At 37.7% G+C, this 23,147-nt stretch overlaps 1 protein-coding gene across 1 annotated transcript in view; it reads right to left on the minus strand.

The window, feature by feature from the left end:
• The window catches only part of LOC114653461 (inactive ubiquitin thioesterase OTULINL-like), an 84,388-nt gene extending 61,571 nt beyond the window's left edge, over nucleotides 1-22,817 (minus strand). Inside the window, exon 1 of the mRNA XM_028803801.2 lies at nucleotides 22,609-22,817. Coding sequence (XP_028659634.1) covers nucleotides 22,609-22,645 — 37 coding nt within the window. The 5' untranslated portion in view covers nucleotides 22,646-22,817. The remainder of the gene's footprint in view (nucleotides 1-22,608) is intronic.
• Between the last annotated feature and the right edge of the window lie 330 nt (nucleotides 22,818-23,147).

Raw genomic sequence — 23,147 nt, forward strand, 5'->3', positions numbered from 1 at the left:
ACAGACAATTTCAAGAATGATGGACATTACAGTATTTTTTGTGGAATTCAGTGGAAATGCCACCTGTCTTATATGCAAAGAAAAAGTCACTGTTTTGAAGGAATATAATCTCAAACGTCATTACTTGACTAAACACAGAGAACAGTATGATACGTATCAGGGAGAACAGAGGGAGGGGAAAACTAGCTACGCAGCTACACAAAGCAAAGAAGGATGCTGATGGTGCGGTGGAAGCAAGTTATGTAGTAAGTGAGTTAATCGCTACAGCAGGAAAGCCATTCACAGAAGGGCAGTTTCTTAAGGACTGTATGTTAAAAGTCGCTGAAATATTGTGTCCAGAAAAGACGGGCTTGTTCAAAAATATGTCCTTATCAGCAAACACCGTGGCACAGCGAATAGGCAAGTTATCAAATGACATTAATGATCAGTTATGCGAGAAAGCTAAAGTTTTTACTGCATACTCTGTGGCGTTTGACGAAAGCACCAACAAAACCGACACTGCTCAACTAGAGATTTTCATTAGGAGTGTTAATTCTCACTTTGATGTGACTGAAGAATTGCTAAATTTATGGCTGATGCACAGCCGTACCACAAGCAATGATATATATCAGCTTCTGTGTGATGCGATTGAGCATGCTGGTTTGCCATGGAACAAACTGGTAGGCATCAGCACAGATGGAGCCCCATCCATGACAGGCAAACAAAATGGATTGGTAGCGTTGGTTAAATAGCGTTGGTTAAAACAAAAAAATAGAAGAGGAAAAAGCTGATCCAACAGTAGTTTTACACTGAATTATTCATCAACAAGCACTGTGCAAAAAATGCTTAAAATTTGAACATGTCATGTCTGTTGTTCTGAAATTTTATTAATTACATCAGGTCAAGGAGATTACAGCATCACCAATTCAGAGCATTTTTAGAAGAAATTGAGTCAATTTACGATGATGTACTTTACTGAGGTGCGCTGGCTCAGCAGAGAAGATATCCTAAAGAAATTTTTTGTGTTGAGAACAAAGGTGAAAAATTTCATGGCAGATGGCAGAATGGATGTTCTTGAGTTGGAAGATCCACAATGGGTCATGGACCTTGCTGTCTTAGTGGGCATTACACAGAGGCTGAACATACTTAACTTGAAGCTTCAGGGCCCTGATCAGCTCATCACAGCAGCTTATGAAAGTGTGAAAGCCTTCACCACAAAATTGAAATGATAGAAAACACAGCTTTCTGCAAACAATCTCACTCATTTCACAACATGTAGATCTCTTGTGGAGAATGGCACAGCATTCAGGAGTGATACATATACATCTGCTACTGAAAAACTACTGCAGGAATTTGATCACCGTTTTGCTGACTTTAGGTCACACCGCAACACCTTGTGGCTGTTTGCAGACCCCTTTTCAGCTGATGTGGACAGTGTTCCAAGTTTGTTCCAAATGGAACTTATCGACTTGCAGTGTGATAGTGAGGTAAAGTCTAAGTTCAGAGAGGCACAGGGAAAAGCAGACTTGACTGGACAGTTTCTGAATTACCTCCATCCTTTCCAGAGCTGTCCAAAGTGTTCAGTCAGGTAATGTTCCTTTTTGGAAGCACATATCTGTGTGAGAAACTTTTCCACTGTAAACTCCATTAGGGCAAATGTGGCAAGGCTGTGTGAGCAGAAACACTGGCAGGTTTCTGGACAGAAATAGAATATAAGTTCAAATGTATTCAGGTATTGCATGTGTTAGGTTAATGCAAAGTTTTGTTAATTTATTTAAGTTAACAATGTATTTACAATACAGCTTGCTTTTTCAAAAAAAATATGCTAGTATTGGAAGTAAAAATAGATTTAAAAAATATTATTTCTTGTTGTACTTGAACATTCATGTGGCCCCTGTATGACATTATAATACCAGTAGTGGCCCAAAGTCAATTTGAGTTTGAGACTCCTACTCTTAAGATATACGAGAGCAATGACCCTGTCATTGTGCTACCAGCACACTTAACTGGTGTTTGTGAAATGCAACACTGCAATTTAAAAGGTGTATTTTTGTTAAGTTAACACTAGAGGGTGATAATGACTTTGGAAACAACACCTAGTATTTAACACTTGACCTTTGAATTTGACAACACAAGAACTTGAAAACTTTTGAATTTGCTGTGCTTAATTAAATATAGTACAGTGATAAACTTTCTTCCCTCTTTTCAGCTTGGGGACCCAAACGATTCCATAGTTATTATGAGTTCAAAAACCAGCCATTCATTTTCTAGAACATTTACCCACCTTAGGGTTATGGTGTGCCAAATGCCTATCTCTGCAGCATCTCAGCACAAGCCAGGAAGGACACCTAGATGGACAACATTAAATAATACTCTATTTGTTTTATATATGTTTTGTGCACTCATGTACACACACACACACACGTGAACACACATGCATAACACACCTCCTGACTTCAAACTAACTGGAGGTCTAGCCTGTAGTTTTTTATTTTACCTTACAGCAAGTTTGTAAGCTCTGCCGAAAGAAAAATTCATCTATAAACTGCTGGTGTTCACCTGTTCCACCTGAAACAAACAGGTCTCACTGCCAATTTTGAGTCCTGTCTCAAGGGACTATTACTGTAGGATTGCTCACATACTAGATCTTTCAAGCCATAATCACAAAGTATGAAAGAAAGGATAAACCAATGCTAACCCATTCTTATAAATTTAAGGAATTATTAACGAATATTATAATTAAGACTAGGTTCTGCAAGTACTTAATATGTCAGCAGCAGCCAAAAGATTTATGTGCGTAAAATTAATTCTATCAATACAATAAAATGATTAAAAATTACATGCATCAGTTGTGAATAATTTCTACTCTTACCACATTGTGCAGGCTTTGAAAAATACTTAGTTGAGTCACTATACAAATTTTGAAAATTTGAAAAATTTTCCTTTAAAAAGCATTGGTGAATTCTTGAAATTGTCTATCTTAAAACATAAACATTCTTTGCTACTTTTTTCAACAACCAGTAGAGCTACACACACTGCAGGGAATTCACCATCACCTTAGCTGCTTGAATGTGCATGGACAAAGTTCAACAGAGATTATAACTCTCCATCGATTACTTCTGCGCAATATCTCTCTATTATATAAAAAAAACTTGGGACGAGACAAGACCTGTTCAGGGAGACAAGACGTGAATTTCTCAGAAAGACAAAAGATTCTTTCGTGTCCTGCGAGACTAGACTTTGTGTCAAGAGATTAACCACGCCCAGGGCCAGAAAAGGACAAAGAGTAGATGACAAAGAAGAACGTCATACACAATTCAAAAACGTTGGCGCAATACACATGCAGAGCAGGTTAGAGATAATGGAAGTAGGAAAATTCCAAAGTCTCAAAAAAATTATAGTAAAGATCGCATTAGCGCAAACAAACGGAAAATATTACTCGGTGAAATAGCGGAACAGTGAAAAGAGATCGAATAGTGTTTGAGGATGTCTGGGGGAGAAGAGAGACAAGGCAGTGAGACAAAAGGACAGCTGCTGTACAGGCTAGTAAATGTTTGAAGCACTGCATGAGATGCAGATCATGCGGCATGGCAGCAGCAGCAAGCCAGAAGATGATCGAACAAAGAGGAGGTAAAAAAAAAAGTAATTGTTTCCCATTGTATCACCGTTTAATAGGGGTTTCGGAGGAGCGACCACGTCACCTTGGGGTGCGTTCAAGCCCCCCTTTTCACAACGGCGCGTAGCGATGGCAGTTGGGCGAGCGAAGCAAACAGGGGGCCCCCTAGTAAAGAAGGAAAATAAACTACAATTAGCCATAGACTCTGCATGACCAACAACTAAGTGTAGCACATCAATCAGTGTTACATCACTTAATTTGGAATCTGGTGTCTATAAAAGCTATTTCAGCCAACATGAGCCTCTTTGGGAATCGTTTTTTACCTACAGATTCTGGAAAGTGCTATCAAAAACATATGTATATGTGCTCCTCTAATATACTAATAAAATAATTAACTGTCCCTGAACACACTTGAATGTTACATGACGTGCATATTTCCTAATTTTTTATGCCCTTCAAAGCACCTTAGGGCTCATTTATACTTCACGCTCAGAACGCGTACGTGCCCGCATCATAGCCGCCACACATTCTGAGCGTTCGTTTGATGCGTCCTCTGAGCAGGTCCTCAGAAATTAAAGCGACGCGTGCGCGAGTTGCAGTACCAGCAAAAAGTCGGGGGGTGCAGTGTGCTAAAAGTTTGAAAGTGACGTCAGGGTCTCTGTTTACTATCTACATGTGACAGAAAGCCACTTTGCGGATCCTACGAGATCGGTGAGCGCGCTTCGATATTTGATAAATGGTTCGATGTGGTGAAGCAAAATGCCGACATATAGATATATTCATGGTGCTTTTATATTCAAGCGTCGCATATTCCCAATCGTAATGACACAATACGTTTTAAAATTCTTACTGACAGCAGCGAATCGCCAGCAATAGATCGCCACACTGAGCACATTAAATGTATGATATTCTAACTCTCTGCACATTTAGAATCCTTACATTTATACTTGATATCACTTTCATGATGAAAAGCATTAAAGTATGTACTGTATATTACATTTTACAAATAAACTGGTAATTTTGTTTAAATAATGAATACTGTTAATAATTACACACATGGGGTGACACAGTGGCGGAGCGTTAGCGCTGCTGTCTTGCAGGGAGTCACGTCGCTGATATTTCCTGCCTGGTGTTTACACGTTTTCCTGCTGGGTTTCCTCAGTGTGCTCCAGTTTCCTTCCAAAGATATGCAGATTTGGGGATTTGGTGCCGCTAAAATAACGCTAGTGTATGTGTGTGCTTGTATTCACCTTGCGATGAGCCGAGGCATTGTCCAGGGATTGTTTCTCACTCGTGCTCAAAGCTTGCTGGAATGGACACATCCCTGGATTTAATCAATAAACATCCTTTTCAGAGATATTGCGGTAAGGTGTCATCGGAATTTAATGGGTGTTCTAGGCAATTCACAACACAGAGAAGCCGAACATGTTCTCACCGTGATAATATCTCGCACTGCCACCTGGCGGATTCCTCCAGATTTACGTAAAGTACGTGCGCAAGTATAAACACTTCAACGCTTGCGTAGCAGGAGCGTCCGCTGCAGCATGCATCACGTTGCGTGAAGTATAACTCCGGCCTTAGGGCCTAATTGTGATCTCTACAAGTTCATAGAGACACTGTCGCTAAATACTCGCAGGCAAATCCACAAGTTAATAGAGACACTGCCGCTAAATATTCGCATGCAAATCCACAAGTTAATAGAGCTTCTGTTTCTAGGTATGATCCCAATAATAAAAAGCGACTCATACGAAAACAACAGGTTTGGCTCAAAAAAGACGATTGTGGATTTGCGCACAACCACCGAAACTTTGTAATGGCACGAGACTTCAGGTCACGTGTCTGCAAAAGAACCTAATTGAGGCAACTATTTTTACTGGCAGTGGCTCAGGGGAGAGAGTTTTTATTCCTTGCATCCCCGTTTTACCCTCTGATCTCCCATTTCAATTCAAACGCCTCCAATTTCCACTAAGGCTCTGCTTCGCAATAACAATTAATAAGCCTCCGGGACAAACCCTACAAAAGGATGGCACTGATTTGAGGCAAGATTGCTTTTCACATGGCCAACTGTACGTTGCATGCTCAAGAGTAAGCTTAGCGCACAGCTTGGTCATGTTACAACCGGAGGGCCGAACTGACAACGTGGTATACAAAGAGATCCTTAACAAATGATTATTTGTGTATTTTCCCTCAGTTTAAAAATGTTTACTTTTCTTCTTAATAACAATTTTAAGGCAGTACTTCGCTGCTGCGAAGCGCGGGTATTTTTCTAGTCTATCTATACTAATAAAAGGCAAAGCCCTCACTGACTTACTCATCACTAATTCTCCAACTTCCCGTGTAGGTAGAAGGCTGAAATTTGGCAGGCTCATTCCTTACAGCTTACTTACAAAAGTTAAGCAGGTTTCATTTCGAAATTCTACGCGTAACGGTTATAACAGTCGACAAAGTCTGCCATGTTAAACTTTCGTATTTATGGCCCCATCTTCACGAAATTTGGCAGGTGGCTTCCCTGCGCTAACCGAAACCGATGTACGTACTTATTTCGGAAGCTGTGAGAAAACAGTAAAAAGGAGGCGTGTCAGATGTTGTTGTACATTTTCTGATGCAGCTAGACGGAAACAACTTTGTGATGCTGCCACCAAATACTCGCAGAAAAATCCACAAGTTCATAGACACGCTGTCGCTAAATACTCGCAGGCAAATCCACAAGTTCATGGAGACGCTGTGGCTAAATACTCGCAGGCAAATCCACAAGTTAATAGAGCTTCTGTTTCTAGGTACGATCCCAATAATGAAAAGCGGCTCATACGAAAACAACAAAATAGTACACATTGGATCCATGGATGTTGACTGTGAGTATTGTCAAGCTCATAGGTGGAAATGCGAGTCTCCTGGTTTGTGCTGTAATGGTGGTAAAGTCTCTCTCACTCCTTTACATAAGCTTCCTGACCTTCTTGAGGGCCTGTTAAATGGCGAACATCCTCAAAGTGAGCATTTCTTGAACAACAGTTGAAAGTACAACAGCGCATTTCAAATGACATCATTTGGTGCTAACCAAATCGTTGAGGGAAATTTTATGCCTTTATTTAAAGTCCAGGGACAAGTGTATCACTTGATTGGCAGTCTTTTACCTATGCCGACTGAGGAACACAAGTTTTTGCAACTTTATTTCGTCCGGGACGATGAAAAGGAAGCACAAATGCAGTGCGCTAATAGGCCGTCCATCGCTCTGGTCTCTTCATTCCCTTCCTTGCTTCGCCATGGTATTCACGTCTCCCTACTGATAACTGCAGCCTTTTTATTTAATCCACGGCTTCTCCGCTGTTTTATTGTTTGTTTATTATGAGTATAGTTATTGTGTAGGTATTTTAGACTTAGTTTACATTGTTCAGGTACGCATTTCCTTTATCGTTCCAACCGTACCCCCATTAACATGTCTATCGAGGTGATCACCATCAATCAAACAACTGTCACTTACCGAGTGTTTTCCATGCCCGAAGATGGCGCCTGCCTTTTCCATTCTCTGTGTTACATATTGCATGGCCATATCAGGCTCACTTTTGATATCCGGAGGAAGATTGTGTCTTATGTATTGAATGACTGGGACAGGTTCAAGGTGTGGACTGATGACAGTACAGGAGATAATTATACTAATTATTATTAGAAAAAGAAAAAAAAGCATTATCATTTTTTTATACATTTAGCAAGAAAAGGGACAGTCAGGGAACAGGCCAAATCAGACCAGGGTCTTTTTGATTGAAAAATATATAACTGTAGGCACCATCTTTTTTAAAGGGAGGGGGTTGGCTGCACTGCTCCCCAGTCCTAAAGTTGGAAGAGCACTGCTCCCCAATCCTAGAATGATGTTAGAGATAAATTGTAATTGTAAAAACTGAAATAAGAAGTCCATACTGTATGTGCTTGAGACCACACATTGATACAGGTTACTTAAAAGAGGATCTGTACTTGAACACTCATCATAATAAGTAGCCTGCAAAATCAGAATCTTAACAAATCAGTGACATAAACCATCCATGAAAATAACCATACTAGCCCAATATGTTAACAAAATTTGAAGCAATTAAAATATAATCTTAATCTTTAATCATTGATCCATGATTGTTTACTGTGTCTGTTTACTAAGATCACAATATCACCATTCACTCAATACAGAAAGTCATAAAATTTTTCAAATAAGAACTTTTTAGTGAACCAGGATAAGCATGAAGATTGTCATCAATGAATTCATAAATGGTAGTGAAAAGATAATATTTACTAAATTTAGACGTAAGTTTTAATGTAAACACATGTCGAAAATACTTATATTTGGACTTTGAATTAAATTGTTTTTAGCAATGCAGTCAAGGAGTTGCAATAATATTGTTGTGTTGATTGTTCAATTTTATTTGTCTGCATTTGTGTCTACTGTGCTACTCCAGCTGAATGATTATTATTGTTATTATTGATGTGGCTGCTGTATCTTAAAAAATAAACACAACAAATACATGTTGAAAAATATACATAAATCTTGCACAAACATTACCTATAAATCAAGCCTAAATAAATTTAAAAAATACAAAGTGGCTTACAGTGCCTTTCAAAAAATATTCAAAACCTCAGCTATGTTGGTATTAAAGACTACTTCGTCGCTGCAAAGCGCGGGTATTTTGCTAGTTATTAACAATATAGATTATTTAAATGAAGTTAAAGTTTTATCTGTATAATATAATAAACATATTTTGCTGCATTTCATCTTTAAAATGATATCGTCATCATATGTAAATACACGCTTTATAAAGTGGCTCAGGTTGTGCAATATTATAACTGTAGTGCAAGTTTACAGTGAGGTGATTGTACTTATAAGTACAAACAGTTCTACAAGGACCACTTGATGTACTGATTGATTGCGTTTAGAGCTCTTGGGATGAAACTCTTTCTGAATCGCGAAGTCCGTACAGGAAAGGTTTTGAAGCGTTTGCCGCGTGAGAAGCAGTTCAAATAGGAGGCATGGCTAAGGCAGCGTGTGCTTGATGCTGCATACTGATAATTCTCTTTCTGATCAGCTTCTCTGAGTGGTGCAGTGAGAGTAATATGGAAAAAGATGATCCGCTGTGGCAACCCCTAATGGGACCAGCTGAAAGAAGAAGAAGAAGGTGCAGTGAGAGTAACAACGCTAAAGCAGCTATGGTATTTGGAATAGTTTGGCCATTCCGTGGACTATTATATTGTTGCAGGTTAATTAAATCAGATGCATTAAACTAATAAACAATATGCGGTTAATTTCAGTGTATTTATAAAGCCACGTCAGGGATGTGGATCTGAAAAAGAAAGGGTAACCACACAGGAACAGTAGCACTGCTTTGACGCTGGGTGTCGCCAGTCTGCAAAACCGAGCGGAGAACTTGCGTACGCCAGGGTATGAGGTACCGTGGAAATGTGCGTGGCTTTATGCCAAGCTTAGGTTTTATACATCGTGATTTGAGCGTGGAAACGTTCTTACGCAACATTTCTGTGCGTATGCACCGTTTATAAGCGCGACAGACATGCCAAGCAAGATACAGAATATGAAAGCAGAAAAAAACGGCTGTGTCAAAACAAAGACAGTAAACATCGCATTAGCACAAAAAAACAGAAATTATTACTCGGAAAAAGAACGAAAAGGCGAATAGAGATCGAATATATGGACATAGGTGATATGTCAGAAGTATGTAAATATTGTAAGACTTTGAAGTTTAAGTAAGAGAATTTCAAAAACAGGGTTTACCTCACATGCACTTATTGGTTACTTTACAAAAAAAATATTAACTGCTGATGATGTAGATCGTTTTGTCTGTGCTGAAATTCCAAACAGAGAAACCTATCCTGAATTATGGTACAAAGTCATTAAACACATGTCTCACTGACCTCATTTAAAAGATTCAGCATATTGGGACTCCAAAGATTCCAAATATTGTTTTTACAGAAGTTCTGAAATAAAAGTGAAACTAATGAAATAGCAACAATTCAAAGAAAAAAAAATCTTAAAAGTGTATATCCGGAAAACCAAACACAGGGGTTGGTGAGCGAAGCGAGCAGGGGGCGAAGCCCCCTAGTTAATATTTAAAATCAAATGCATTCTTTATAGGAGTAGATACTTCAGTATGTTAGATGTGAGTAACTTCACTGGTTATTTAATCGACAGTGCCACTTTTTCTTTAGTATACAAAACTGATGTTTCTACATAGCTAGCATTATATAATTGTATGCTGTTAGAATGTGAAGCATTGTTGATCTTATCAAAATAAAGTCAACATATCTTTAACAATACGACAGTCTGTTCATCAACAAATGATGCAGATAGAAACATTTGGTGAGTAAGCTCCAAACGACAAACCAAGCACACTCCTGTTGTTGTGTAAGAGAATAAGCTTTAAATTAAAAAGAAGCTGGAGATTGTCCTGAGCACTGGACAAACAAATTTAACAGAAGGTAGGCAGTCAAGTAAGTTCAGTTAGCAAATCAATCATGTGCCTTGGTTCAACTTGATTTTATTTTGTTAAAACAATCAAATGCTATTGAACAGCATCACTACTGCCTCACAACTTCCTAAGTTATGGCTATCATTCCTAGGATAGTTACTGACTTTAGTCTGCACATTCTACACAAGTCTGAATGGCTCATTTTGGACACTATTGTTTTCTCCTATGTCACACACAAGAATGACTAAATCACAATTCCAACTGCCTACTATTAATGGGATTGTGTGTGTTTGTACTGTGCAACAGTACAAACAGGATTTTTAATTCAAATTATCTAAACTAAATATACTAAATGAAATGTTTTGATTATATCTGAGTCTGTGTTGCTCAAAGAATGCCAATATGCATTATATTTTGAAAAGAACAAAATGTATTCTTCACTAACCTAGATAAATTCAAATAAACACTAGTGTGAAGCCATGAAGAGTTTCTCACTGCAACAATATGTTCAGTATCAGAAAATCTGTGATCAAATTTTGCCCAACAAAAATAAAGTCCACATCCCAAGAAACAAAATGGTACTGATTGTATCAGCTAGGAATTCCTTCAATAAAATTAACTTACAACAAATGTTGAAAAAGCAAATGATAAGTAAAGAATATCTTATTAGATACATTTCTGTGTTTTCTTTCAGTTTTGTGATAATTATTTCCTTGGATAAGTAAGTCTTTGATTGAACAAAACCTCATAGGGAAATCATAAGGTGGTCTATGTGAATCATGAACAGAGAAAGACCAATACCAATACGCTCAACATTTTACACTTGACGTATACATTATGATACCACATTAATGAGAATTTTAGTATAACTTATTGGAAACATTTGCTTAGATCTGTTATTTCTTTGGTATGCCAAAATAATTTCTTTAGACAAACTAAATTCTAAATCTTTCAGATTAATAAGTCTTGACATGGTGTCACCGGTTAGTTTTTAGAAAGCTTGCCAAGATTTCCAGCTGTTCATATTTAACTTTCAATAACCATGCAGTCAGCTACACAGGAAATATTCTTTAAAGGAATAACCCACCCAAAAATGGTATTTTTTAAAATGTTACTTACCCTATGTAGTTTTTAGTGGTGGCCGAGAAAAATTTGAATCTGTTGTGTTCATGGAGAAACTACATATTGAATATTTAATGGGATCCTGCAGAGATCAATTCTGAACAACAGCATATGATGTAAAAAAAGTCCATGGAAAAAAACTAAAAAAAATTTTTTTGTTTTTTTTTTGTAACTCATGTTGCATTATCCACATATCCGATACCCATTTGTATGATCAAAACATGCAAAACATGTGTATTTGTTTGCTAAAATATTATTAACAGTTACTTCCTGAAAGCGCCACAACGACTGTAAACAAGAAAGATGTTGTTTCCACAATGCTGTGTATTTCATTTGAAAATCTGCCTCTCCCCCGATTATTGGTTAAGAGTCTGCAATTTGAGTTACATGAGAATTTTTTTTCTTTTTTCCATGGGCATTTTTAATAGCATTGTCCTTAATTGGTCGGAGCCCTGCTGAGTTTGAATATTCAATAAGTAACTACTCTATGAAAACATGTAATTATGATTTTTTCTCAGCCACCACTACAAACTACATGAGGTAAATGGTATTTAAAAAATATCATTGTTATAAAGTATTCCTTGAATCTTTATATTTGTTAATCAATGAATTAATTTGTTTGTTTCATTGTTTTGTTTTTATTTTATTTATCTCCCATTGCACAGAACTGTATATTCAGTGCTGTATGTTAGTCTTCTGTGTGCAAAATCTTCCACATGCAAGCACCACTCCTCAAATCAATTCCAGGGCTTTCATCTGCTTAATTGATAATGACATAACGACAGACTTGCCCACACCTGCCCATGAAATAGCCTTTGAGTCAATTGTCCAATTACTTTTGAGCCCCTGAAATGAAGGGATTGTGTTAATAAAATGCTTTAGTTGCCTCACATTTTTATGCAATCGTTTTGTTCACCCCACTGAATTAAAGCTGAAAGTCTGCACTTCAACTGCATCTGAGTTGTTTCATTTAAAATTCATTGTGGTAACATACAGAACAAAAATTAGTAAAAAGTTGTCTCTGTCCAAATATTTATGGACCTAACTGTATGTGTTAGCAAAGAGGGGCTATGAGCAAAAACATTCTACATCTACAGTAGATAAATAAGAAAATATGGAATCACAAACTGTGTTGTTAGCTAGACAACATAATGATATGACCATTTTAATAACAATACGATCCTCAACCTTTCCAAAAAGAATCCTCTTTAATAAAATCCCTGTGTGCGTCCAGGTGTCCATGTGTGTGTCTTCTGGTGAAGTGTGCATGCGCGGGGCACGGTGCAATGCGCAATATTACTGTCAGAGAAAGTTACAGGCGTTTTACGGAAATACAAACCGGTATTACTGCGAAAGGAAATTAAAGGTACACAATACTGTGACTCATATTACAGCCACATACAAGCAAGTATACTGTCAGAGGAGATTAAAGGCATATTACCGACGCGCACACCTGTATTACCGCCAGAAAAAAATTAAAGGTATATTACGGACGTACAAGACAGCGGACGTACAAGACAGTATTACTGTCACAGAAAATTAAAGACACACAATACACGGCGGCAGCTCACGAAGAACGGTCAGCTCAGCAAGTAAACATCCACAAAAGAAAGGCTGAAAGAAAGAAAAATATGACCAACAAAAAGAATAAGGTCAAAGTCCCTTGCCATTTAATATAGACTGTTCCTACTAATATTTATGCACTACTGTTCTAGCGCCCGTCATTGTAATGGGCTAAATGACTAGTAAAGTAAATAAAAAGTGCAACTAGGACGCTCAACAATTGCTAATGAAAATAGCACTTGTGGCAGACCGCTGGGGGTGGTACTCAGCTGGGACGCCCAAGAGGACCGGAGGAGGGCTTGCGCCTCCTCCAGACCACGAGGGGGCAACTGCCCTGGTTGTGTTGGGGGCCACGGGTGCAGGGTTTGGAAGCCCAACCCTGTAGGGGCCCGTGGTCACCGCCAGGGGGCACCCCAGTGCCTAGAGAGCCCTGGACCTCACAACTTCCGCCACACCCGGAAGTGCTGGGGGGAAGAAGAAAGGGGACACCCGGAGTCCTTCCTGGTGCGCAGCCGGCACTTCCGCTACACAGGGGAGTGTCGGCGGAGGAGTGTCAGGGAGCACCTGGAGCCCATCCAGGAGTGCATAAAAGGGGCCGCCTCCCTTCAGACAGTGACTGGAGTCGGGCGAGGAGTGGACGAAGTCTTGGTGGAGAAGAGTGGAGGCGGCCTGAAGGAAGCAGGCACTGGAAGGAGAGGTCTGGACTTTGGGGGATTGGTGCTAGAGGCACTGGGTTGTACACAAGTGAATCGTGTAAATAGTGTAAATAAACATGTGTTGGGAGAACTTACGATTTCCGTCTGTCTGTGTCTGGGCTGCTTCTCACACACTCAAACTCATTCTCTAACACTGAGGGTAATTCAACTGCATTGTCAATTGTTAACAAAATCTACCTTTTTCTGCCCACATGACACAGTCATGGCAAGAGAATAAATAATTTAGAACACATCCAATTTAGCTCACAAAACTCTAGCAGAAAAACATATCCAATGATTAACAGTTGTTCTCAGCAGCTGTCAACTAGAAGACAGTAAGAAATGTATGCAATTTACATCATGAAAAAGAACATAACGTTTTGGCAAAAACATCCAATTCACCCAAACATAGCCCATCAACCTCTACCTATAAAAGTTGTTCAAAATGATGTTGAGACCTAATTAATCTAATATTGAGAAATAAATTATTTAATCCAATTAACCTAAACTGCATATGTTTGCAAAATAAACTACAGGCAGGGCCTTGAGAAAGCTAATGTAGATATGGGATAAATGTATAAACTAAACATGTGCCAGAAATAATTCAATAGTTGTAAGATGACATAAAATTTAAATATCAAAATATTCAGCACATTAATTCAAACAAGCAAAACATTTTCTTATAGATATGTTGATTAAACTCTCCAAATGCATATATAAATGTTGTATGCTGTGAAAATGTTATAGAAATGTTATATAACTTTACTGCATTACTAGGTTTATATTGGTACTTCACCCTGTACAGTGCTAATGCAATATTTATAATATTTGTAAATTTGCCTATTGAAACATACTTCTGTTTACCACAATTTTATTAACATGTCATTGTTATTATAAGTGTGGGCAACACAGTGTCAGAGATTAGAACTGCTGCCTTACAAATCCAGCATTATGGGTTTGAATCCTCCCCTTGTCGTTGTTACTGAAGGAGATGTTACTCCCGGTATCTGCACATTATGATTGTTTAAAATTAGAATAACAACAGCTTTGGTGACTTTCTCATGAACACACTGTAAGCTGGAGGATTGGACTAAACTATTGGCCTTGTGGTTTTGGTCAAGCGCCTTAGTACAGACCTCAAATTGCCTATTTATATGTTACTATTTAAATCAGATGTCATACTTCTGTATATGAAACAGCTCAAACTTTATACTGTAGTTTTTCTGGTAATCATCGGTTATCATCACCCATCTGCTAGCCTTGAGGTCAACAATTAAAATACAGCAGATGGTGCACGACTGCTCAATGCACACTGCAGCATCACTAGCCATTTTTGCTAGCTGCATTTAGCAATTAAATAAAACAGGTGATGCACAACTGTTAAAATATACTGATGTTCAATAATGGTATAGAAAATGCATACATTGAATTTTTTTCCAAAAATGCAAGATGAATCTCCCTTCTAAGATAAACTTATTTCAGCCTACACTCATTTGAAACACTACTCTAACAGTGTTATACTGTATGATATTTATAGCACCAATTGCCTCAGTGGCCAACTATGTACTGAATGGTGTTCTCTTTTAACTGATCTGCCTGTATTATTCCTCAGTTATAATCAGACTAAAGGCTAAGTAGTAAACACATTTTATCCATCTTCTACTAAGTACTGGTAGCAATATCACAGTTATCTTATACAGTTTACAAAATAAGAAAAAAGTATATGGAAACCAGGCTAAATTTCAAAAGACTATATGGGAATTCACATTCAGGATTAACTTCAGCTAACTATGACATGTAATATCCTATTTAAAAAGCATGCATGACGAGATAACATTTGGCAGTTTTCTTTATGCTAGCGATAATAATGGACTCTTCATACACTTCTGCACTGTAATTAATTTTATGAAACTTTTAGTGAACATTTATAAACAATCCTAAAGTTTAGTGTTAGAAATGAAATGTATTCATGAATGACAGTAGAACTATATTAACTGCAAAATGAAAATGTTTATTTCCAGACTAGAAGTTAAATAGTAGCTTGGACAGCTGTGAAACCATCTATCATTCTACTTTCAAACAGGAAAAATTCTTTACTTTTACCTCTAAGCACACATAACTCAAGTGAAGGTCAATTTTTATATTACTTTATAAAATACAGGAACATATAAAATGCTGTAGTCACTGGCTGTTAATCACAGGTTGCAGTAGGCAACAGGGAGATCACTTTGTAACAGGTTTCCTTAAAAACATTTTAATCATATGGCCTATTTGGGCAGAAGATATGAACAAAAATAATATTATAACATTTTCAACTATTCTTGCAAAAATTATATTTTATAATAATTTTCCTGAATGTCTTTGTAATACTTAAAAAAGAAGCAAGTGAACATCTATTGTTTCAATTATGGACTTTGATAGTCTGGCTGTTTGATGAAGGCCCATATGCTTAAACTGTTAAAAACATTGGAGTTGTGTGTGAAATCATAGACACCATAATACAAAAAGACATAGCAGCAGTAGGAGATATTTAGAAAGCACCTCCAAACAAATTCTTGCGCTAAAGGACATACATACTGCATATCAGGGTACATGAGGATGTAACCCATCCATCCGTTTAATGACCTATTTTGTTCCCCATGTAAGTCTATGGACTTTGACAGGAAATTGGAGGACATAACGATAGATCACACAGCCATAGGAAGAACACACAAACTCCTTACAAACAGTTATGAAAAACATATCTTAGGTGTTTAAAATGCTCAAAAGCATTGATAATGCTACTCTAGTAAAATTCTTTCAGCTAAAAACCAAATCATGTACTGAAGAACAATGTTAAAAACTAAGGGCAAGCCCATTCAAGAAAGAAACCAGAAACCATAAAACATTTCTTCACATGAAGTGGTGTGGAAATGTGAGAGAAATGCCACAATCATACAGTTGATCACGAGATTTTGATGTTTTAAGAGCAAAAAAAAAAAAAACGTATATTAGAAGAACCTGACAATTAGCTAACCAAACATTTTTATTAACAGTCAATTGCTAGATTGGTGTGTTGCTAACCTTTTTATTTTTTTTAATGAGGAAATATCTTTTATGGTCTTCTTTTGCAGATATGTGCTGGTGCAACCTGTCTCATGATTAATTAAATACCTGAAGTTCTCTTTTTGTTTGTAAAGTTTTTATTCTCAAATCGACTGCCTTACACTTCTTTATCAATGACACTTCAACACATTTTGTAAATCCATATAGTGTGAAAGCGCCTATCTGAGTTGGTAGAGTAATAACCCAGGTGAGTGTCAACCTATCCACACCAACAGTTTAGATAATTGCTGAATGTGAAGTATATAGTGTACAAAATTACATACAATGAATATTTAACATTTACATTTGGTCCAATGTATTTTTGGTGTTTACCTGATGGAAAAATTGAAAGAACAAAAAAAATGTAACTAATTGTATTTCTCAAATGTTATAAGTTGCCTTGGATAAAGGCATCATTCAAATAACATTGTTTATTTGTGAAACACATCAAACACGTACTGCTGGTTGTGCATTTTTTGGAGTGTAGGCAATCTTGTAAAAGATACAATGAAAAAGGAATCTGTTTCTCATAGCATATGATTCTAGTAGTGTTAGTAGAAAAGCACTTCTGTCATCTAGCGTATATTAATAACACGTTTACAACACTTGATGAATCTGAACGCATCGACAGTATCTACTTTTTTCTGAAAGAGATAGGTCAGTCGTTGATCCACAATAATTAACATGGGATTATCAGTAAGAATGAGTCATAAGCTTTCAGTTTTCAAGTTCAATAGATGGGCGCCACCACTGAAGACAATCACACCAGGAATTCAATTTTCAGTTGGAACTATCCCTACCACACACACACTCATACACACACTGATGAAGTTACATTGCATTTCTGTATAATATTTACATTTTCTTACAACAGTTTCCATTTACACATTGTTTAATTGTTATCAAGACATGTGAGCTAGGTTAACTGACTGTTAAAAACTGGTTTTGTGTGTGAGAGTGTGGATGTGATTAGGCCATATGATGGACTTATGCAATTACTTGGGATGGCTCCTACATTGTGTTCAGTTCCGACAATGGGCTTTGCAAGCTCCAGATATGATCTAAAAATGTTTTGTTGTTCTCCAACATTACCGCTATTTTCAAATTCAAAAAGACGTAATGTACTAGTGCTTGCACACCTAGTTCATGTTCTTAAAACACTTTGCCAATGGAGTGATAAAAAACAGGTGGCAGGTATGTGGCAAAGACAACACATGAATGGAAAATATATTTACATGGTACTGTATAAATCCAGGAACATCCAACCCCGCTGCACTGAGAAACCCTGCATTTTCACAATACTATCACAAGCAATAATGAATTACACTGTTCTGTGCCACATTCTTGCATTAAATTTGACACTGTTTAAATGTAACATCTTGTTTCAGCTTTCAAAAGATTCAAAAATATATTACACAGTGTTATTCTTATCATTATACTGCATACATTACATATAATCTTAATTTTATTAGTACTTATAATAGAATGCATTATAATAAGGAAAACTGTTTTACTTTTCCTTCAATGAGAAGTCAAGCAGAATGATGCCTTTTACTGACTATCTGAACAGATTACAATATGCAAGCTTTCCAGGAAGCTAAGGCCCCTTCTTCAGGCCTTACATCTTACATCTTGCCTAAAGAAATTGTCCTTAGCTGCCTCTAAAGCTTGCATATTGTAATCTGTTAAGTTAGCCAATAGAAGGTGTCATTTTGTTTGACTTCTCATTGCATCCATAATGGCTAACATGGTACACACCCTACTACTTTTCCTTCAGTCATTTTCAGTCTCTATTTACTATTAGATAGTTCAACCTGCCCTATTTATATCTTCCCCTGCTATCAATGAGTAGAATTAAGTAAAGATAACATCTTGGCTACACAAAAGTAACAAATAAATTTAATACTGTATCAGCATTAGAAAATGAGCTATTATAAAGAAAACCCCAAGAAAAACAATGATAACAAATCTAGCCTTAGAAAACATCACTATTGTATGCAGAATGGTTCTTCTGATTGAACAGTTACTGAGCCAAAAATAAAATTTAATTTGCTTTTGGTAAAGCCTTATTCTAGACAAACAACAGTTCTTGAAAATCACAAAACTCTGTCAGAACAAAGCATGCTGTGACCCAGCATGGCCTTTTTCCATCAGGACTTTTTTCATGATTTTCTCCCACTCTTTCTCTATCTCTCTTAGCCGTCTGCCTTCCTTTCTGATTAAGTCAGCATTCCATCTTTTGACTGCTATTAGTTACCAAACCCATCTCTCTAATCATCTATTTTTTCAGTACAGGTACCTCTAATACAAAGTAATGTCAAAATGATTTCCTAAAAATCCATCACAGCATCCTTTGAGCTTGAAATACACAGTAAACGCATGAAGACGATCCTTCATGAATTCTCAAACAAACCTCTTTTTTAAAGCGTACACCATCTGAAGAAACAACTCCCAAAAAGAGATGGCAACAAGAAAGAAGTCAAGAATCCTTCTGCCTCAGTTCACTAACTTTTTTTCAATTAAGAACTTCATCTGATTTTTAATTCTAGGCTCTATGACATTCTCCACAACAATAAGTACAAGTAACTTAACTCCTTATTGAAAAACAAGTCAGAAAACACCAACAGTAATTTTGTAGGCACTATATTACTTTTTCACATAATTAATGATAATGTCTGGGGAAGGGCCTCAATTTTGAAATTGTGCATTCCAGGATACAATTTGCCAGTCTACTGCAGGGCACAGTCAATAACACTGGACCAATATACACACGAAATATTAACCATAGATGTACATACACTATTTGACATTACAGGAAAAGCACTGTACCCAGAGAAAAATCCACAGTCATAGGTAAATGTTTACACTCCACACAAACAGTTACCAGGACTCAGATTCAATCTTTAGGTCCCTGAGCTGTGACACAACAAAATTATCCACTGCACTGCCATGCCAACCTATAAATAATTCCATCATATTTTCAAAAAACTATCCATTTCAAGGTCACCGGGAGTTGTCATTTATTCCTTCAGCGCTGAAAACAATGTAAGATCCAACCCTTGTTAGGTCATCATAGGACACAATCACACCCACATTCAATCCCACTGGACCAATTTAGAGTTGCCAATAATGCTAACCTCCTATACATGTCTTTGAGATGGAGACACATACAGACACATGGAATATTTCACATAAGCAGTGCCCAGACTGCATCTCTGGGGATGTGAGGCGGCAGTGTTAAATGACTGCACCGCTGTGTCACCCTAAAATGCTAACAGTGGTCTGCACCAAAATCCTTCTGCACAAAAACATAAGTGTACTTTACAGGTTTAGGGGTGCTGAATCACACTTTCTGAAACTGGAATTTCTCTATCAAAAAAACATTTCTGTGTGATATTGCATTAAGTGAAAAATGCCATTCTGAAAAAAACTGTTTTATGGAATAATTATTTTTCATGCTCAGAATATTATTTAAAGTATATTTTGAGCGGAAAATGGCAGCTCTCCTCATTTTTAATGTTAGTTGAAGTGGATACAATCCAAAATCATGTATTCGCTACACGTTCTTTACTCTCAATCAGTATTTTCTTCTCTCTCAACATATTCCTTTAAAATAGCCAGGAATTTATATCTAGAAGGCTAGAAAGGTGCATTTTTATTAAGAAGAAACAAAGTTGTTATTTAAATTTTTTTTACAGAAATATGCAAAGTCAGAATGATACAACTTATTTTTGTATAGCACTCTTCAATGATCTACCCAGTGTCTTAAACAGGTAACAGGTAAGCAAACGGTAAAATAACAGACACCCTTCATCTATTTAGACAACAAAAGTTGCTGGTTTTACAAATTATGAGAGGGGTATATAGAATATAATAGGAAGTGGAGGGAGTCTATGTTATAATGCTTCTGTTGTCCATTCCACTGTGAAATATTATCAGACTACTATTTGTAAGGAATAATTATATTGAAAACAATTATACATGTAATTTGTATTTTTTGCAAGGGTAAATGATTAATTTATTAAATGTTTTTTTCTCTAAAGTAATGCTTTTTACATTTTTAACCTTCATCTCTCAAAAACTGGATGTGACAGAACAATTCTATTGCCAGATTTGGATTCAGCACCCTCAAGTCTATATAAAGAACACCAAACATTTTTTACAGAAGAATTTTTTTTTTTTGCAGACCAGAGTAGTTTATCTTTAATCGTAATGTTGCTTACTGTATGTGGAGATTGTCCATTTGGAGCACTCGGGCTACCAATTAATGGCAATTGTACCCCACATGGGCAGCAGTATATTGGCAGTGAAATGCCAGACTCTCTTAGTAGATAATCTTTAACACCACTGATAAATGTGGGGCTGGAACCTATAAAACAACATTAAGCACAAGGCAGGAAAGAGGAAGCCAGTTCTTTATAGGGTTCTCTCATACAAACCCACACTTGGGCCAGTCTGAATCACCAGGTGACCTAATCGTAATGTTTTTAGGGATGTAAAGTATGTGGAAAACCATAGTACTCAAATGGATCCCAAAAACATATAGATGGATAAGTTCGGAGTGGTGGCTCTGAGACTAAGGATCTGTCCTGGTATTAAGGTTGCCGGTTCGAATCCCTGTCACTGCCAAAAGAGATCCTACTCTGCTGGGCCCTTGAGCAAGACCCTTAACCTGAAATTGCTCCAGGGGCGCTGTACAATGGCTGACCCTGCGCTCTGACCCCAAGGGGTATGCGAAAACTAACAAATTCCTAATACAAGAAATTGTATAAGGCAAAATAAAGAACAAAAAAAAAAAGTTCCAGACCTAGGATTCAAACTTAGAACACTAGTTCTGATTGTGGCAGCGCTAGAAACAATAATATATGTAACTAAACAAGTTGAATTAAAAGGATGAGTCTCTGTGTGACTGCAAAATTAACCCACATTATAAATGGCAGCCACCAGGCTCCTGCAGAACCAGTGTTGAAAACTGAAATATCTGGGCATTCCAGGCACACAATGAAATGCCCAACTAACACCAACCCCAAGTGTTCCATTGTACATTAACAACACTATTCCTCTACTGACAACTTACTGTGCTCCTTCTTAGTATGGTAGATTTTATTTCTCAAATGAGTCTCATTCCATTATAATCTCTCTAATAGGCGACTCAGCTGAAAACGAGGAAGAATAAATAAACTCTGTGTGAATAAGGAAATAAAGGGAGATACGCCTCATTCCTGCTCTGGAGAGCTGACCTTTGTACTTTTTGTTGCGTTATATACGTTTATGTACAAAGTAGGTCAGAATGTGCAGCTGCTCATTCAACTAGATGATAAAGTTGATTTACAGTGCGGGTGGATGGGTGGCCCACACACGTACAATGTAGAATAAACAGTGTAGGTGAACGCCGAGGCTCCTTCATAAACCAGTTTAGAGAGGTCTTGCACCCTGCTATGCAAACCATTTGGCACAAATATTTTGCATATACAACCAGCCTTCACGGAGCCCTTAAAAGTATATGCAAACATCGCAAATGTGCGAAATCCACATTGGTTTCCGCACGGCTTTGCACTGAATGCGGACTCGGTACTCCCTTATCGTCTTCTTACTTAAAAGACAGTTTCTCTTTTTGACCAACCCTTCGAATATGGTCGTCATCATGTTAAGTATTTTAATAAATATATACCAAACGTTCGAATGATTTGATGGTTGCATTTTTGTTTCCTGTTGTAAGTCTGAATGTGCAGCTGCAGCAGTTGGGAGAAACCTTAACCACCGATTTAGATTTCACCGCCAGAACGAGAATATTTTTTCATACTATGCAGTTAGCTAACTGCTGTGCTTTGCTTAACATGCATTCAGCTTTTTACACAGCAAGTTGGTTTTGCGTTAAGCGCAGTGCCCACTGCCTATGGTGGCAGTGCCTCTTGCAAATTCGTAGCACAATCCTCCTCCTCTTACCGCCCGAGCCGGCCGGACGTACTAGCAAGCGCGCACCTACACGCTGACTTGGCCAGCGCCCCGCCTCTCCCTTTGTAAGCCTACATTTGTAAGCAGTCTCAAGGCTAACTAGGTTTCGACTTGAGTGTCAAGCAACAGGACTTACCGGAGTGTGAGCTTGTAACGGCTGTCGAGGTGCCCATTTTCTTGAACTGCGCTTTCTTAGACGCGTAATAAGGAAAATGACTCTACTGCTGCATTTTAACTTTCACTTTGCCAGCGGACTTGTATTTGATCGTGCAAGACGACTCGTAAATCATTCGGCGTGGGTGGATGGGGACGGGCAGGCGGGGCTTGTCGCGGAGAGACGAGGAAGTGGGTGAAGCCACTGGCACGAGAGCTGGGGCTCTAAGGTGCTGTACGTGCTCGCGAGCACTTTCATGGCAACTGTATTGGGGGATGAGTCTTCGTAGACATTAAAGCGATTTGATTTCTAAATTACTGTATTATAACTAATGAACATCGGGGTGCATCACAACAGCAGTTGGCTTTAGTCTTCTGCAGCTGTTGTTACAAAAGAAGCTTCTTCATTTTTACATTTGGCAGTTTCACTTAGTTCCAGAGTGCATTCACATTTTCTCCATGTTTGCACGGGTTTTCTGCTGTATACTTAGCAAGGTGGTGAGGGGGGTAAAATTTGTGACT

This window comes from Erpetoichthys calabaricus, chromosome 6, assembly GCF_900747795.2.
Source record: "Erpetoichthys calabaricus chromosome 6, fErpCal1.3, whole genome shotgun sequence".
NCBI classification, from domain to species: Eukaryota; Metazoa; Chordata; class Cladistia; order Polypteriformes; family Polypteridae; genus Erpetoichthys; species Erpetoichthys calabaricus.